The sequence below is a fragment of the Notolepis coatsorum genome (assembly GCF_963971535.1).
Source record: "Notolepis coatsorum genome assembly, chromosome: 2".
Classification (NCBI taxonomy): domain Eukaryota; kingdom Metazoa; phylum Chordata; class Actinopteri; order Aulopiformes; family Paralepididae; genus Notolepis; species Notolepis coatsorum.
In genome coordinates, this window is record NC_140166.1 from 185,325,951 (window position 1) to 185,346,151 (window position 20,201).

A 20,201-nucleotide genomic window follows, 5' to 3' on the forward strand; every position below is an offset into this window, starting at 1 on the left:
GCGTTACGCACTGATTGTCTGCGACGGATACAGCGATGAAACCAGTGCACGCCCACTGCAAGCGCTATTGCGCCTAGCCCGAGAGAAATGCGGCTACGGAAAGAATAGACGCCTATTGCGTCTAGCCCTAGGGAAAAGCGGCTACGGAAAGGAGTCACTTCCTGTTAATGAAAACAATTATTTATATTTGATCTATTAACATTATAGTGTGCATTGGAAACACAAACACTTAAAATGAGTAAATATTATTCATTTTAAACATGTTTATTTTATTTATAGGACTCAAAAAAAAAAAAAAAAAAAAAATCTTCTTCTTATAACCAGGGAGGGCGGCGCTCTAGCGCCCCTATCGGCCAGCCGCCACTGGCGTGAGATAATATGCTAAATAAATCAAGTGCCATTTGATGCGTGTGTGAGAAATCACAAGGCACCTCATTTTGATTGTGACTCAGTATTTGAAGTACAAAGTTTGACTGAATGTTTTATTTAGTTAACGGTTTGTTTACTATATTTACTGATTACCTCCTACTCTATCCTCCTCCAGGCATTCTATCACTCAAGTTCCCAGAGGCTCCGACTGTCAAGTCCACATGCTTGTTTTTTGTGAGCAAACACTCACACACACGTATGCAAAACATTAGGCAAAAAGTATTATTTGGAGTGTGAAGGGTGAAAGTCATCATGTGATTTGCTTTGCTCCTGTCTGTGTGCTTTAGACGGAGTTGTTGCCCCACTGCTCAGATGTGCCCCCGGTGGCCAGAGTGGTACAGGAGGATGGTAAACTATTGGTGCAGGCCGTGCTGGAGGTGAGAAACACAGGGTTTACATGGAGCATCATAGCATTATTTCACTAATGCTGCAGTCGGGGCGGGGTGGGAGTGTACGGGACGGGAGTGTACATGTCTTCTGTCATGCCGTTGAGTTAGGGCTGGGCGATAAAATGATAACAATAATTATCGTGATATATTTGTATTGTATTGTGACCTGCAACAGGGAAGCTTTAAAACCAGAGACGGTGGACAGACTTGTCTTTCTTGCCTGCAACTTAAAGTAATGGCTTTGCTTGTCCAAATGACAATACTGACCAAATTGAGATTTATTTTTTCTAATGTCCATTTATTTTGTTTGCTTTCTAATTTAAAATACAGTTTGAAACCGTCTGTACACAGTAGGCTATGTGTGCTACCAGAGCTAGTCTCCAGCCGTGAGTCACGGTGCATGTGGTTTGTCCACCAAAAAAGCGCCAAAAGATAGAAAAGAAACTAGCAGAGTCAGAACTGTTCAACTCCCCTGGAGCCACAGCCACTTTTTTTTGGTACTTTCGCTTTCAAACCAGCTGCAGCCTGAGAACTGGAGTGTGAGGGGCTGTAACACTAAAGATGGCGGCAACGACAAAGAATTGCTGCAAAATAAGGATACATTTGTTGTTTAAATAATAATAAAATAATATATATATTTTTTTAATAATAAAAATATCGATAATTATCGAACGATATGAAAAATGTTATCGTGATAAAAATGTTTGCCATATCGCCCAACCCCTACCATCTGTAGAGGTAAACAACTCATTGGCTTCTATGGGGCTGGTTTATCGGAATTCTATCTAATTATTTTATGGTATCGATTGAATTGCTTCAATAGTATCGAGTATCGTAAAATGCTGTGGTAGCGAAATTATTCGATACCCAATTTCGATACCATAAGTATTAAGTACTAAGTAGTTGATGTCATCAGTGTCAGTGAGCCAATGAGCATTCTTGTTCTTTTTTTTTTTTTTTTGGTCTTTTTCCCCCTCCATTTTTCCTCCGATTTTCTCCCATCCCAATGTTAGTCGTATGCCAATTCCCAGTCCCTTCCTGGTCGCTGCGCTTTACCCCCCACAGTCAGATCATTTGGGAGAGTGGAGGCTACCACGTGCTTCCTCCGACACACGTCCAGCCAATCACCGCTTCTTTTCACCTGGCAGCGCGGATTCTCATTGAGAGGGCGTAGCGTGTGGGAGGACCACACTATCCCCCTCACGTCCAATCCGCGCTTAGCAGGCGCCCCGACCGAACTGTAGGAGTCGCTGTTTACAACGACCCGGACCCACCCCGCCAGCTTCTCCCACCCTCTGATACAGCCAATTGTATCAGTGCAGACGGCCAGCCAAGCTGGTGACAACCCCGGAGCTGTGAGCTGGATTCGAACAGGCGAACCAAGCTCACAGCTCCGGGGCTGGTGACGAACGCAATCTCCGCTCGACCACCTAACCGCCGAGAGCATTCTTGTTCTAAGATTCAACCACAATCCAAAATCATCCAAAATGTAACAAAAGTCACACGTGATACACATAACTGTGTCGAAGTGTCCTTGAGCAAGACACTTAACCCCTAACTGCTCCTGATGAGCAGGTTGGAACCTTGCATGGTTGCCTCTGCCGTCGGTGTGTGAATGTGTGAGTGAATGGGTAAAAATGTGAGGAACAAATTGTAAAGTGCTTTGGATAAATGCAGCCATTTACCATTTATATATAAATAGATCATTCAAAAAGAAGAATCCAGATAAGACTATTGGACACAGGTGATGCATACATCACAGTCGTAATGGGAATAATTAAAACATACACCAAACAACCAAATCAAATGAGAAGGTTTGTAAGACATGAAACAGAACAGACAATTTACATGTCAGTTAAAAGGCTGGGTGACACTTGCAGGTGTGTAAACAATTCTGCGATAGAATCATCCTTCATCTCACATGCCATTGCTCTGATTAATTCTTAGATTTTAATCTTAACCATGGTACTGGTTAGGTATCTGAAGCTCTGTGTTTTTTTTCTTTTTTTTTTCTCTTTTGTCTATGTATTGGGCTGTTTTGGGCCAATGTTTTTTGTGCCTGTCTGGTGTTTGTATTGTGTTGTCTTGTTGATTGCAACCATGGTGAAGCCAAAGACAAATTTCCATGAAAGTGGACAAATAAAAACATCTATATCTATCCTTAAAAGTAATGAGGGGGATCATTTTGTCAAGTCTTTTACATCTTGTTCCAACTGCTGGGAAGTTGGAAGGCAGTTCCAACTGCCAAAGGAAGCATTAACACGGGAACATCTGGTGTTATAGGGTGTAGATGACTATTTTAACAGGTGTATCAAATAGGGATGTTCGATATTGGCTTTTTTACCGATATCCAATATACCGATATTGTCCAACTCTTAATTTCCGATACCGATATATGCGGGGTTTCTCCCCCCGCCCCCCCAAAAACACAACATTATGCATACTTTTCACAATAAATAAAATAATAATTTGTTCTTACTTGCTTGCCTGGGTAAATAAAGGTTAAATAAATGTAAAAAAATACATATATATTTAAACCGATACCGATCATTTCCAATATTACATTTTAATGCCACTATCGGCTGATAATATCGGACATCCCTAGTATCAAATAAGGAGGGGTCAGACCAAGGAGGGTTTTTATAAATCAGTAAGCCAACAAATTTCTCGTTGACAGTAACAATGGCCAATTTACAGACGTGTATAATTCACAATGATGTGTTGAAAAGGGGGCATTTGTAGCCAACGAGTGATACAAAACATTAAGGACACTCTTGCTTGCATGCATATAAATGACATCGCCATTGTCACACCAGTGTGCCTGCCTTGATGCATATGGTATACAATTCAGATCCCATTTATGCCTAATTTCTGTCTTAACTCATTCAGCGCTAGGGGTCGTTGTTTACCTTCTGGGTAGAATGTCATTGCTTTGTTCAATGGGGAGAAAGCCAAACTTGCGAGTGCTAAAACTATATGAAATATTATAGCTATGGATCTAATACACCCGTCGATTGTCAGTGAGTTTCTTCCAGTCAACATGCACAAAACATAATTTTTTCATACATACATTTCCGTTTTATACCGTGATGAATATGAGTATATTTCCAGAGCGTTCTGTCCAATCTCAAGAAACTTGAACAAACCGCGCTTCAATGTATTTCCTTAGAAATGGTGCCATTTGTCGCTTGATTTATGAATCGTTCTGAAAATAATGCTAGATTATCGTTATTATGTCTCCTCATGCACCCATGAACCCATCTTTGTCTAGACCTGACAGTAAAAAAAAAATTGCTTCACTTATCCATGTTTTCTTAATCTTCTGTTATCCTCTCCCCGTTCCCTCCCACACAATCTCCAGGGGATTGGTGGTGGAGCGTCTCGCAGTCTGATGGACCAGTTTGCTGAGGTTCTGTTCTCTCTCAACAAGCACTGCTTTGCTCTACTTACCGTGTGGCTGAAGGAGGCATTGCAGTCTCCAGGGTTCCCCTCTACACGGGTCACCGCTGAACAGAAAGACACCTTCTCACAGCAGATACTCAGGTAAATACACACTTTCTACACTCACTCAGGAAAGCAGCCAAAAGGTGTTTTCACATTAAAGTTAACCTTCTCTTTAGATTAAACTTGCTATAAGCACACTTATTTACAGTGTTACAGTCAGCTAGTGAATTAATTTCAGTTGGTTGATCACATGATTTTTGCCTTTGGCCTGTCGAGTCAATTTGCCCTCTCTGTCCCCCCCCCCCCCTCTGCTCTCCCTTCTTCTTGCAATGAGTAGAGAGCGAGTGAACAAGCGAAGGGTGAAGGACATAGTGAAGGAGTTCACCCTAATGTGCAGAGGGCTCCACGGTACAGAGTACGCAGCTGAATACTGAAGCCCGGCTCTTGAACTTTGACCTAGCTGCGACTTCTGCTCTCAATGCAAAACACTTTACCGTAAACAGTCCCCCCCACAAAAACCTCAACACTGAAGATTCAATTGGAACGATTGTGACGAGACCCACCCGGCGACTACAGGACAGAAGAGAGACCCGTTCCAGTGTGAGCCTGACCCACCCGGCCACTACATGACAGAAGATGGTTCCAGTGTGAGCCTGCCGTCAGACCAAGACCCTGCTGTCAGTTTGAACAGACGAACAGCACTGTCAAATACACAGTGGCTTTAGGATGGCTGCTTTCTCTCCTCCTCGCCTTTATTTTCTCTCGCTCTCTCTCTCTCTCTCTCTCTCTCTCTCTCTCTCTCTCTCTCTCTGTCTCCTTGCTCGAGGGTCTTCGGTCCATTTTCTTTTGCATTGAAGAGCTTTGAGCAGAACTCCCAGCATGCTCTCTGTTCACGCCTCTTTCTCTCTCTCATGTTTCTCCTGTCTAGATCTTCCGTGGCTCTTAGGCTGTTTCCTGGTGATTAGCATCCGTACGAGGTGGTAGTTTTACCGTACGTAGCTTGTTGACCTGTTATTTTCTCAAAAACAAAATCAAATGAAATATATAAATGTATATGTATACATATATAGGAGCATGGGGTGGTCAGTCCAGCTGCTACTAACGGGGGAAAGGAAAGAAGGACCAATTACAGGAGGGGATTCTGCAGACACACATATTTATAATATTCTTTATTCACCAACTCATGCCCCAGTGCTCTTTGCATTTGCCAAATTATTGTGGAACGTTTTGTGAACCAGTCTTTTTTTCTTTTATTTGCTTCTTCTTTTTAATATATATTTGCCTTGTGTGGGGCATGAGTGGGTGTAGAAAAAGTGAAAACCACTTAACCCTTTCACTGCCGCACTACCAAAACGGTTAACCCTTTCACTGCGACAATACACAGAAGGTTATAACCCTTTCACTGCCACACAACAGCCGGTCAGACTGTTAACCGGCGACCGTCTGTTGTGTGATAGTAAAGGGTTAACCTTCTGTCGTGTGGCAGTGAAAGGGTTAATGAACTAAAAAGCAGTGGCGTCTGCTCTCCTGGCCCAGCCCTCTGTGCTCAGGGCTGTACCTCATGTACATACATACCACAGTCATACCGTAGTCCTCCACCTCGGATGTAGGATGTGGACTCGCTGTAGTGGTCCCTTTTTAGATGAAGCAGGACTGCTGCGTGGGAGCAGGATTATAACCGTAGAAGTCAATAGGAGGGTCAATAGAAAGGGAGACAATGGGACATCAAGAAGGCACCAGAGTAGGGAATGAGTGTTTTAGGCAGGATGGACCTGTCCAAAGTCCTGCCCTCTTTTCTTGATCCTCCAATCACAACTGTCCTGAGGTAAGCAACAGGTTGTTATTGGATCAAGAGAAGAGGGCCGGGCGGGTTTGAGATGGGTCAGTCCGTAGTCCTGTCCTTGGGCTGCGAAGTCACTGTAATCATGGGAAAACTATTAATCATGTTGTGCATATTAACAGTTATTACTGAACACTTAATGTGTGTTTGGAAGAGAGTGTGTGTGTATGTAAATACCTGTGTGTGTGTGTGTGAGCGTTGTGTGTGTGCGGCACAGATGTATCTTTTCCACTTATATTGGACCTACATACACGCAATGCATAACTTCCTCCTACCTTTTAAACAGAGACCCCACCCATCGCTCTACATCCAATCTGTTCTAGATTCCTAATTTCTTTAAAGGCTGACTGTCCAGCTTTTCACACATCTGCAGCTCAATGGCAGCCACACACACGCATCCCATCGCTACAGGGTCCCCACAGTCGTGAAAATCTTGGAAAAACGTATTGAATTTTTTTAATGTTTTCCAGGCCTGGTAGTGTTTGGGACAATTATTAATTACCCCATAAAAGTCATTGAAATGTTAATTGTGGTCATAAGGCAAGAGATAGGTTGGAGAGGCCGTGTGGCAGAGGCCATGTTTGTGCCATTCCAACCAGTTTACATCATAGCGGTTAAAAGTAAAGCTTGTTCTTTCTTTCGCGCCACAGAAATACAGTCGTGGAAATTTGGACGTGAAGTTATGGAAAAAGGGTATTGAATGTGAAAATAAGCGTGTGGGAACCCTGGTCCGTATCATCTGGAGCGACTTGACCCGCTCTAACGACCGACGAGACTACTCTTTATTTATATGATGTTGTGATCTGTCAAACTGCACACTAGCTGCTCTTAACTCTGCTTGCGAACAAGTTTCTGGAGTCCTCTTAACCCATGTGGGTGCTTGGCCCTGGAGAAGAGCAAGAAGGATTGGACAGCGGTGTCACAGTTACTCAGCATAATGGAACAACAGCGGACATTCCACCCATCGATTTTGTTAGACGCTATTGATAATGTGATGTGAATGCTGCCTGTACAACTCCCAAGGGAGGTAGCGGCAACCTTAGCTACAATGTCTGCTGAACCAGTAGAGCCAGTAGGCCATATATAGTTAACAGTCGGCTTCAAAATGTACTCTGTGGTCTCTGGTGAGTGTTCTCTCTCTCAGTCTAATCCTTCTGTCTTATCCAAGGTGCCTGCAGACATGTAGCATGTATGTGTTTTGTGGGGTTTTGGGGATCACAGGGATGGAGGAATTCAAGGAATGTGGGACATTGTTTAATATGTTCTAGGTCATCAACACTGAGTTTGATATGAACTGACTAAATATTCAAAAATGGTTGTAGGTCTGTATGGGGATTTTAATTCTGAGCAGTGTGTGGAAAGATATTTGTCACTGTTGAAAAGGAGGTCGGGTAGAGGGGAGGGAGGGAGGTATGAAATGTAAATTATTTCTTTTTTTGTACCTTGCTTTAATTTATTAAATATATCTAAGATTGCACTTGTTCTGACTGTTTTTATGTGAGTATTTAGTTTTCTATTTTGCACATTGCTAATAATTTCAATTAAATTTTTTATAATTACACGTGATCTCCATCTGACGCGTATCATAAACTTGAATCTAAAATCCATGAAAGTCGCGCATGCGCGGAACTATATCGCTGCCACACGTGGGTCATTCAGTCCATACAGTCATCGAGAAGTGAACACAACACACCGATCGTCCTACTCTAGAAATCCGCTGGAACCACCGGGTAAGTTATGTGTATGTTGTTGTCGTCGTAGGATCCACATTGCTGAATAACTGGCATACGTTTCTAGCTCGGTGTTAACCTTTCGTTACGTTGTTTTATGAGGAAGCAATGTTGGCTACATCAGTGACAACATTGCTACTTTTTGGCAACTACCAATTAGTTGCTCTGCTGCTTGTTATCGTCCCATCACCATCAAATCAAATATTCGTAACTTGCATCAAACCCAATGTGAGACTGTGGCCATAAAGGCACATTGACATCCAGTTAGGCCTAAGTGAAAAGTAGCTATATCACTATGCTATGCTCATCTCCATAGCAAACTTTTTGAAGTAGTCGTCTGCTCTCTGCCTAGTTAACGACTAACGACCAGCTCCTCATAGTCCTGCAGTGTGTGTGCCTTGTGATGCAACATGATGGGCCTAATCACCATGACCCTGTCCTCAAGTGTGCAATGTGGTCAATGGGATGATCTGAATACCGGTTAAATGTACACAAATCTTTATACATAGGCATATTCTAGTGCATACTTCCCATCTAATACATGATCAATCATGCATGTGTGTTTGTTATATTAGGCTACGATGACACGTTATAATGTGAATTATCCACTTCTACACGTTTCTCAGTTTTGAGTTTGACACACTCACTATGCTTCTGTATAGTGGTTTGGTGTTTCAGTAGATAAACTAAGACCCAACACCAGAATCTCAGCAGGCCTGCTGCTATTGAGCTGGTGCTTTTAAACCTAATTGACCTGGCTGGGGATAACGGTGAACCTCAATGAATACTGATCAATAGTGCTGATCTATGACCACTGGCTTCTGGATCATTAGCTCATTTGTTTGCAGTTAGTATTGTAACTGGATAGTAAACGGAGACCTCAGATCCTTGAACTAAATGGCCTTTTCCCCTCTTTGTTTCCCCTCATTTTATTTTATCACTATCACTTGCCTCGTGTATATTAATAGCCTACCTTTTTTACATAGCCATGTCCAAAAAGCGTACGCTTAAAATGGTTTAAAAAATGTAATTACATATATATATATATAAATACACCTCACCCAGACTGGCAGGATAAATATGTTGGGGAAGTGAACAAGTAATGCTCTCCCCCTCACTCAACAACTACTGCTGAAGTGCCCTTGAGCAAGGCTCAAAGGAATGTACGCAACAGTAGAAGAATGTTGTACTGGGCAGCCCCCAGCGGTCAACATGCAGTGTTTTTTTCATACATACAGGTCCATAAATATTTGGACACAATTTTCATAATTTTGGCTCTGTACACCACCACAATGGATTTGAAATGAAACAATCAATATGTGCTTTAAGTGCAGACTTTCAGCTGTAATTTGTGGGTATTAACATCCAAATCAAGTGAACAGTAGGAATCCCAGTTGGGGGGGTCCCCTTTTGAACAGCCCATCTGAGGTTTCGCTCCTCTATTGCTAGGTGTTTAGTGAGTCATTCCTTATCTTCATTGGGGAATGTCTGGGAGTGTTGCATATTTGGATTTTATGGTGGTTTTTGTTCTTGATCTATTGTGATGTTTCTTCTTGACTTGTACAGCCCTTGGGGGCAAAATAATCCATGTGATCTCGGGCTCTACAATTCTTTTATTTACTTTTTTATTACATTGCTCAGGCGTGTGTTCCCTCATTATTTCATTCACAAGGAGCAGATAAAAGGTCTAGAGTTAATTGTAAGTGTGGTATTTATATTTGGAATCTGTTGCTGTCAACTCTCAATATGAGGTCCAAAGAGCTGTCACTATCAGTGAAGCAAGCCATCATTAGGCTGAAAAACCAAAACAAACCCACCAGAGAGAGAGGGAGCAAAAACATTAGGTGTGGCCATTCTTAACTCATTCTGCGCCAATCATGGAAAAAGACGGGTTAACTCGCCAACTGTTTAGCGCCAATCACAAGAAAACTCTGGTTTTAATCGTTATTTCTTTTATTAGCTATATCCATTAATTTTCCATCCATCCAGCCTGATGTTATCATTGGGAATGGATCTGAGCTCGCAAAAGGGCAAATACCGCCGCCTACGCCTTCCAGACGGTATTTGCGCCCCGGTACAAGCCCTGTTTCATTCTTGCATGAGGAAGGATAATAATGATGATCTAGCGTTGATTTCAGGAAGATTCGATAATCTGGTGAAAAATGACTATTCATAACAAAAATACTCTTGGACATCTTTTTTTTAACGTGTGCTATGTGCGATTTCCATGTTAATTTATCATCCATAATCACACCAAGAAAACGAAATTCATTAACTCTCTATATCAGCTCCATCTATGGTCAGTACTATATTTTCATCTAGTTTTCGATTGCCAAAAATCATAAATTTAGTTTTTTTCAGATTCAGTGATAGCTTATTTACATCAAACCATTTCTTTAGCTTTGTCATTTCATACACAATATATTCAGCTAGTTCCTTTAAATTATTTCCAGAACAAAAAAAATTTGTATCATCAGCAAACAAGACAAACTGTAATAGTTTTGAAACATCACAAATATCATTAATATATAAAAGAAAGAGTTTGGGCCCCAAAACCGAACCTTACGGTACCCCACATTCAATCTTCATGAGCTCAGATTTGACATCTGCCAACTGCACATATTGTTGCCTATTGTGGAGATAACTACTCAACCATTCAAGAACCATTCCTCTCACACCATATGAACGTAATTTAGAAATTAGAATATTATGATCTAAGGTATCAAATGCCTTTTTTAAATCAATAAACACCCCTATTGTTAATTTCCTTTTATCTGTTGCTGTTGTTATTTCTTCAATAATATTCATTAAGGCAGTCGCTGTTGATCTGTTTTGCCTAAAGCCATACTGGCTTTCGCTCAGCAGTTTATTCTTTTCCACAAAACCATCTAACTTATGCGAAAACAGTTTTTCAAGCACTTTCGAGAACTGTGAGAGCAATGACACTGGTCTATAGTTAGTGAAGCTGTGCTTATCTCCTACTTTGTAAAGTGGGATCACTTTTGCTACCTTCATCCTGTCTGGAAAAATACCTGTCTGAAAAGAAAGATTACAAATATAACGGAGAGGTTTGATTATACAATCAATTGTCTTCTTCACTATAATCATATCTATCCCATCACTGTCAATGGATGTCTTATTCTTTGACTTTAATACAATGGACATGATTTCCGCTTCACTGACATTTCCTAAAAACATAGACTGCAGTACTTTACTATCTCCTCTCCATCCTTCCTGTAATGGTTCATCGTGTTTTTGAATGGCATCTGCCAAATTTGGCCCCACATTCACAAAAAAAGAGTTGAATTCATTAACCACCTCATTCATGTTTTTTATAGTCTTACTATTACTAATGAAATGGCTAGGCATTTTTATGGACGCTGATTTATTTCCCATTACCTTATTTAGAATGTCCCATGTGCCCTTTATATTATTTTTATTTTCGCCTAACAATCTATTGTAATAATCTTTCTTGGCCCATCTCATAATGAATACTAACTTATTCTTATACACTTTGTATTTAGTTTCAGCAGCCTTTTTTCTACATTTTATAAAATCTCTATACAGTTTGTTTTTCTTTTTACATGCATTCTCTAACCCCTTTGTTATCTATCGTTTTCTATTGTCATTACTTCTTTGTTTATGTTGAACCATTGGGCAGTGCCTATCGTAAAGTGTCCGATAGATATCCAAAAAAGTATTGTAAGCAGCATTGACGTCTTCTACATAGACCCCCTTCCATTCCTCATTCAAAAGATCATTCCTGAACATGTTTACAGCATCATCCCTTCTTAACCTTTTATATCTGTACCCATCCTCCTCCTTTGTTCTCTTCAATTGACAATCAAAAGTAACAAAAACACTCTACTGCTCACTCATCTCACCTTATATCAGTTATTGTGTTGAAGTATGGGGGAATACTTATGGGACAAATATAAAACCATTATATATACTACAGAAGAGGGCTGTACGAATCACACATAAATTGAGTTATCGAGAACACACAAATATATTATTTATTAAATCTAGAATAATTAAACTTGAAGACATGGTTAAGTTTCAAACAATGTTAATTATGTTTAGGGCAAGAAATAATACACTGCCAGAAAAACTACAAAATCTTTTTCATTTAGAAAGTGAGTTTAGTAGGAGAAAATACAATTTTAAACATCAGTTTGCACGTACCACACTTAAACAGATGTCCTTCAGTTATTGGTGTAAAGTTATGGAATTCTCTCCATAGCGAGCTTAAGGGATGTAACAGTGTTTATCAATTCAAAAAAATTTATAAAAAACAAATATTTAGTCAGTATGAAAATCAAAATGTGATCTGAATAGTGAGATCTTTTTTTTCTCTTCTCTTTCTTTTCTTCTTTATTCTTTATTATTATTTAAAATTTTCTTGTTTAACTGTGGATTGTGTTTCTTTTATAATGGTATAAATGATTATTTGTGTAAATAAGGTTATACGCCGACCATTAAGAAAATACATGTTAGTTTAGGAATAAGGGGCAGGTAATTATAAGATTTATTCTTCTTCCTGCTCCTTTTGTCCATGGAATGGCTATTTTTTTAATGAAGAAACTATGATTGTATTATTCCATGTGGCAAATAAAAACTCTGAACTGAACTGAACTGAACTGATAAGTGCATTCCACTAAAACGCTATTATCACGTCTTTTCCTGGGATTACTAAGAAACACCAAAACTATACTCGTATTCAAAACGGAAATGTACGGATGAAAAAACAATCAGTTTTTTGCATGTTGACCAGAAGCAACTCACTGACAATCGACAGTGTTATTAGACCCATAGCTATAATATAAGATATATTTTTGGCACTCGCAAATTTCGCAGTCTCCCCATTGATTAAAGCCCTGGCGTTCTAGTCAGAAGGTAGACAGCGACCCCTGGTGCTGATACGAGTTAACTCGTTATAGCCAGCCAATCGTTGGCCGCCAACAACGAGTATACTCGTTATTGGATCCGTTTTTCTTTTATTAGCTATTTCCATTCATAATTCATCCTGCTGTGCTGTAGGACTGGGTGACACTCTGTTTGAGACCGCAGCGGTCCGATACCGCCGCCTAACGCCTTTGCGGCCGCTATTGCACCCCATTTGAAACGATGTGGTTTATTTTTTCGGCCGAGCTGAGCCGTGCAGGCGGGGTCTATACACTCCGGCAAGACTCCGGCTTATATCGATGCATCGACTAGGCCCCCCCCCCCTTTCATATGCAATGCTGGATAACTGGATAACGCTGGATACACTGATGCGACCAGTATTTGGAATGGCGATCAGATAATTGGATTATTCTTTTTGCAGTACATCATAGACAAGGTAAGGACTATATGTTATCGATCTTGCAGGGCGGCTACGTGGCATAGTGGACAAGGCGCTCGCCACGAATGCGGAGACGCTGGGCTCGCCTGTTCGAGCCCAGCGCTCCACATTGCTTTCAGTTTAGCTGGTCGTTCATACTAATACACATTGGCCGTATTAGGGCGTGGGAAACTGATGGGTGGGGATCGGGCGTTGTGGACAGCGACTCCTACAGGTCGGTTGGTGCGCCTGCGCAGTAGAATCAGGAAGTGTCGGGGGCAGCGTGAGCCTCCCACGCGTTACTCCTCGCCACTGAGAGATCGAGCTGCGCAGGTGAAAAGATGCGACTGCTGTTACCTCAAGTACCGGAGGGGACTTGTGCTATGTATGACTTAGTCCACATTGCAGCCGGCTTGTGGGAGGCAAGAAACAGCGTTCGTGACAGGGGAGGGTTGAATTGGATGATACGAAATTGGGATGGGAGAAAATATAGAAAATGGGAGAAAAAGTGGATAAAAAAAAATTGTATTGATCTTGCGTTGATTCGATAATTCTTTCCCCGCGATCGAAGCGTGTCGGGTTGGTGTGTGTGTGTGTGTGTGTGTTGGTAGCGATCAAAAGCATGGAGTGGCCCGCGTCCCCATCTCTCTTTCATGCATGCACGATGAAAGATAATACAGATAATCTAGCGTTGATTTCAGATTGATTGTTGATCCAAGCGAGGAATGGCAACATGTTTTGTGAATTTCACTAAAACGCTGTTTTCGTGTCTTTTCCTGGGATTACTCAGAATCACTCTCAAACTATACTCATATTCACCACGGTATAAAACGGACATGTACAGATGAAAAAATTATCTGTTTTTTGCATGTTGACCGGAAGAAACTCACTGACAATCGACAATGTTATTAGATCCATAGCTGTTGTGAAGGGCCAGATTAAACTGAATATATATATGTATCGTTTGATATACCTTGTATATTATTTATATATATACACGGAATATCCCTTTACCTGCGTACAGACCAGAGTAATATTCGCTCTCCTATTGGACAGCGCCCCAGGCGCCAACGCACAAGCCCCCAACGGCAAGTTCAAAGACAACTCCGGGCATGTCAGAACATGCCCAGAGTCTGCGTAGTAATACGAGACAAGAACTGAGGTTGGGACTAGATATTCACTTAAGTATAAATACGGCGCAGGTGTAAACAGCAGCACTTCGTTCACTTCATTCAATTCACTAGTTCAAACCCTTCACCACGAATCAACGTGCAGTGAAGTGAGCAACCTTGCATCTAAATAGAGCATTGAGAACCGCGTGCGAATAGAATGTTAAAGTGTCGGAGTTTAATGCAGTAACGTTGAGTTAGACTTAATCTAATGTGAAGTAATAGTCGATCATTTATTGTATATCGTGCGGCCACAGTTCTTCCGTGTGTAGCATTACCCATCGGTTCGTCGTGTCTTTAGCTAGTGCACTTATCCAGGCTGTGTGGCCTAAATACGTGCCCACACCCGAGGAGTCCTAGGCGAGAACCGTTGGACATGTACACAGGAGAATCGGCACCGGCGATTGCAGAACCATTCCTGGTTGGATTATATTGCTTTTGGGACCGTGACTACCGGAGAAGAGCACTGTTGATTTCCACTGTCGTTTGGGATTCAACCTCGTGAGGATTACCACTCGGGCCTGCCTCGTGGAAGGGGCTGGCTAGCTGTCGTCAATGCTGTCGAGCATCTTGGATTACAACTATTGCTTTTGTCTGCTGATCAAGGGAGTACAAGCACCGACTCCTGTACCTGGAGCCTCTTTATTCCTCGTTGACTCAGACGGAGTACCCGAACATTCCTCTACCCATTGTCTCCAGTTGGTACCGTTGTTGCCCTATATAATTGCTACTATACAACAGGTGGCGTCAGCTTAGACCCATCATAGTATTCCTACTATTCTTAGTGACTTATGCTCTTGACTGACTTTACGTATATTCTTCGCCATACAAGCCCGACCCTAATTCTCAATCTGTAACCTAACGTTGCCTAATAATAATAAATTACCCTCCAATAGTATTTCTGTGTCAATGCCGTGTTCTTGTGAGTGTTCACCATCAATATTTGATGTACTGTGTTTGGCCAGTAATTAAAGTACATAACTAGCAGTGGTTTAATATATCACAATCTTTAATACAGTCAGGGTTTTGTAACCCCTCAGTTACAATAGCTATAATATTTAATATAGTTTTAGCCGTTGAAAACACCGGCATTATCCCATTGAACAAAGCGCTGGCACAAACGGCCATACGCCCACAGCGCCATCTCGCGATCATTGTGTTAAAAAGAAAGAACACACTGTTGAGCTCAGCAACACCAAAACACCCGGGAGACCACAGAAAACAACTGTGGTGGATGATAGAATAATTATTTCCCTGGTGAAGAAAAACCCCTTCATAACAGTTGGCCAGATCAAGAACACTCTCAAAGATGTGTCAATGTAAACAATCAAGAGAAGACTTCACCAGAGTGAATACAGAGGGTTCGCCACAAGATGTCGCCTAAACCATTGGTGAGCCTCAAAAACAGGAAGACCTGATTAGTTTGCCAAAAAACTTCTAAATAAGCCTGTACAGTTCTGGAACAACATTGTATGGACAGGTAAACTTGTACCAGAATGATGGGAAGAGAAGAGTATGGAGAAGGGAAGGAACTGCTCATGATCCAAAGCATACCACCTCATCAGTGAAGCATGGTGGTGGTAGTGTTATAGCGTGGGCATGTATGGCTGCCAATGGAACTGGTTCCCTATTTATTGATGATGTGACTGCTGACAAAAGCAGCAGGATTAATTCAAATATTTTTAAGGCAAAGAAGTGGAATGACTATTTTATTTATGGATTGTTAGTTCAATTACTTTTGGTGCCTTTAAAAAGGGGGGTGCACATTCAGAAACTGTTGTAATTCCTACATTGTTCACCTGATTTGAATGTAAATACCTTAATTAAAGCTGAAAGGCTGCACTTAAAGCACATCTTGATTGTTTCATTTCAAGTCCATTGTGTTGGTGTACAGTGCACAGCCAGAATTGTGAAAATTGTCAATGTCCAAATATTTATGGGCCTGACTGTACGTTTACTTATGGCTGCCCATCACAATATCACACATGATGTAACCACAAATAGATGTCACAAATTGATACAGTAACACATTAACACTTTGATTACCACTGGTGAACATGGTAAAACGTGGTTAAATGCCAGTACCCACTTCAATGATAGCGTTGTGAACGCATAATCTCTGTCTTAAATTATGGCTATGTGTCTAATCTGCCCGTCGCTTATCAATGACTTGTTTGCAGTCAACATTGTCGAAACAGATTGTTTTTTAATCGGTTCATTTCCGTTTTATAGCATTTTGAAAAGCCCTTGTTTTTCAGGAAAATATATAGATTTCGTGATAAACGGCATTTACTGGAATATTCTGGCATACACAAAAATGTTGTAATTTTTCTGCCTATTTATGAATAGTTTTCAAATAAACGCTAGATTATCGATAGTATGTGTACTTATGCACGCTATAGAAGCGATCTGAAAAGTATATTCTCATTTCCTGATCAGCGAGCACAAACACACACATATGGGACACGTTGATATATCTGTGAAAAAAGCTCTGATTACCCCAAGACTGGTAAAATTGATTCCTTACCTCAGATCAGATGTTATCCAAATGATTGTTCCAATTCCTGATCGCCATTCCAAATATCGATCGCATTTATTGATTCAGCGTTGGGTGCTGGAAATACATAATCCACGCTGTTCTGAGGGCCGGCCATCAACTTGGGTCTCTTCAGTTGGCTTGACGGAAAAGTAAAATGAGGAAACTGGCCCCCCCCCCCCCCCCCTTCATCAGTCTAAACTAATGGGGTGCACGTTACACAGGGAGAGACGATAGGGGGCGGTATCTTCCCAATTGAGCTCAGAGAGACTCTGCAACACTAGCACGAGGCTCGATTGATGAAATATGAATTAAAATCGCCAATAAAAAGAAATACGACAAACGCTATATAGCGTTGCCGGCACTCAACTGGCGGCATGAACTAACGACAAAACGCGTCGCTGGCATCCAAAGTGTTAATATGGCATTGTCTTGGCAGCTGCATGTTATTCCACTGCTCCACTATCTGTATTGCCTGTTCTTGCACCACGACACCTGTGGGAAACAGTGTCAGGGTTCCCACGGTACCTGGAAAACATGGAAAACATGGAATTAATTTGTTCATTTTCCAGGTATGGAAAAGTCATGGAAACTGAGCAAAAGTGAACACTTACATGGAAATGGAAACAGTTGTCCTGGAAAATTGTATTGGATGATGTGTAAAATAGTAATAAAATGAAACTATTGAGCACAAAATTAAGATGAGTTTATAAAAACCCTTTACATGTGAACAGCTTTTACTGTAGATAGAAATGGATGATCCCATGTTGTAGACTGTAGAGCATGCTCTTGGCATCCTATATGGTATATTGGATGTTGGAATTTGATGCAGGCAACTTGGTGATATGGACTTTAAAAGTATAGTTTCGGATTGGTGGACTTCAGGAATAATAACGTTACTCGCGATCTCAATAGAAGGGTCAAATACAATGCATTTCCCAGCCAACACGGGAGCCTTGACATCTACAGTGAAACTTCTTATGCAAGTTGATCCTCAAATGTAAGTACTGTAGCTGTGTGGTAAACCTGGGTTTATCAACGTTAGTTAGTAAGCAGTGCAATCTTGCTAACTAGCTAGCAACTTGAGTTTGAGTTTGTTTTGGATTTTGTTAATGATGCAAGCACATGGAGTGCAATCTTGCTAGCCAACATTCAGTTTGCTAACTAACTAGCTACTAGCTAGTGTTGGCTATCTTGCATTGCTAGCTAACTACCAATACATTTTCACATTAGGCTGTGACATTACTTCTATACTAGTTGACATGAATAGTCTAGTCTTGATACATTTTGTAACATTAATTCTTATATCTACTTTTAGCTATTTAGTGATTTTTCTTAAAGATTACTACTAAATAGGAACATTTGGGGTGAGACATTTTTGAAAAATCATTGGGTCTCATTCCCGAATTTTTTTTCAAAGATATATTCTGGAAGACTTATCTTGGAACCACTGAGACATAATCTATGACAAGTACACTCTGAGTCCTGAACGTGCTGCTGGAGATATGTCTTAAGTGGCTGAAACGGTCGCAGAAATTATATGATCTGATATCTGCTTGGAGAATGGCATTCTGTCGTAAACTCCAAAGCGCGTTCCCGTTCAGCTCATTTGCATACAAAACACCGCCTCCATAGCTCCTTATAAGGCAACTGGTGACGCAGCTGTGTGAAATGGAATGGCGGAAGTGCTTTGCGAGCCGCGTGATTACGAAAACTAGCGTCAGTCAGTGCCAATCGGAGAGCGTCTCCGAGAAATGCGGCTAGGTTTCGTAATCACGCTTGCGCCCATCAAAACTAGATTAGATTAATGTATTGGCATCATATACAGCTCGCGGTACACACCTGCCGCAGCGCGCGCGCACACACAGACGCGCGCGCGCAGTACTGTATATGAATGAATGAATGACATATAATATATATAGCCTACGGCGGGCGTAATGAATGAACGCAGTATGGCTTATTATTCCATACTGTTCATTCGTAGGCGCACACAAGACTTGTTATGGAATATTAATGCAGTCTATTTCCACCGATTAGCTTTAGTTCTTATTTATTTATCCACTGTCATTTCAGTGTTGGTGTATAGGCTATATAGTGTATTTCAATATAAGTTTAATTGATTAATGATATATTCGAAGGAATGCAGGTTTATAGCTATATAAACCCCCTCCAATGTACAGTAAATGACCAAGTATGGTTTTGTCAATATTCCAATGTACAGTTTTGCTTGTACAGTGTAAGTCTATCCCCCACCCACCCCTACTCAACCTCCAACAGTTTCTATGTCAAATGTACTCTCTTTTCTGGACTCTTTTTGTATCACAAACAGTATATTTGCAAATCTGGTATGTCATAAATGTATAGATGTAGCAGTACTGTCTATCTGTGTCATGTGTGTCATATATGTTATGATGAATTGAAAATGGGGGACCCTGATGTAAACAAGATGAAATTCTTTCTCTGGTCTGCATCCCCTTATGTAATTGTACTGTACTGTACCCATTCTGCAATCTGTTAATGAAGTTTTCAATCAATCAAACAAAGGTCTGTCCCATTGTATACCAATCAATGGGATACATTGCATGTTGACCTGCATTCTTTCAAATGTATATAATTAATCATTAAAACAGATGTGTAACAAATAAGAAATACAAATTCCACAGAAGGCATTAAATTATTATTATTTTCAATCATTTCACAATAATTGCATAATTGTGTTTGAATATCTGAGTAATTATTTGTCAAATAGCTGGTTCAGATATGGTTAATCCAGCTGCCCTGTGATCAGATGAATCCATATTATTTATTTTTCCGACATCAAATTCGTAATTTCTTATCGTACAAATATTGTCATATTTATTTTAATTATGATTAAGTAATTAATTCCAAGGAGGCCTGTAGCGTTGACGTGAAGGAATCACTATGAGAACACAGTCTGTCAAGTTATAATAACATTTTAAATTAGTCAATCAATCATGAGATTTGATCGTGGGCTGAGAGCATATTTAAGTGTGCTCCTCAGCACTCTTAGATCTGCTCTCAAATAAGATCTCAGGAAAATTTGAGGACTCCCACTCCCAGCCCTAATATGTCTTAAATAGGCCGAAATCTGGCTAAGACTAAATATTTTGTCGTAACCTCGTTCGAGAATGAGACCCATTGATCATGCCTAGACTGATTCTATACATATATACTGTTAAGCTAAGCTTACTAGTGGGGTTGCTGTACTGAGGAACCACAGGGGAACCAGCCTTATGTTTTCCCTTTTAGGTTCATTAGTTTGATTTACAAAAGATTTTATAGAGTAAGAGTAGGCATACTACCCCTTCTACGTAAAACTC

The 20,201-nt window shown here is 40.7% G+C and overlaps 2 protein-coding genes across 3 annotated transcripts in view; both read left to right on the forward strand.

The window, feature by feature from the left end:
- Positions 1-7,485, forward strand: part of ipo13b (importin 13b) — an 88,300-nt gene extending 80,815 nt beyond the window's left edge. The window contains exons 20-23 of the mRNA XM_084308867.1: positions 545-603; positions 717-806; positions 4,180-4,361; positions 4,600-7,485. Coding sequence (XP_084164993.1) covers positions 545-603; positions 717-806; positions 4,180-4,361; positions 4,600-4,696 — 428 coding nt within the window. The 3' untranslated portion in view covers positions 4,697-7,485. The remainder of the gene's footprint in view (positions 1-544; positions 604-716; positions 807-4,179; positions 4,362-4,599) is intronic.
- A 293-nt stretch (positions 7,486-7,778) lies between these two features.
- pfas (phosphoribosylformylglycinamidine synthase) overlaps positions 7,779-20,201 on the forward strand; it is a 54,930-nt gene continuing 42,507 nt past the window's right edge. For both annotated transcript variants that reach the window (XM_084307569.1, XM_084307570.1), the window contains exon 1: positions 7,779-7,832. The gene's annotated coding sequence lies outside the window, so the exon portion shown is untranslated. The remainder of the gene's footprint in view (positions 7,833-20,201) is intronic.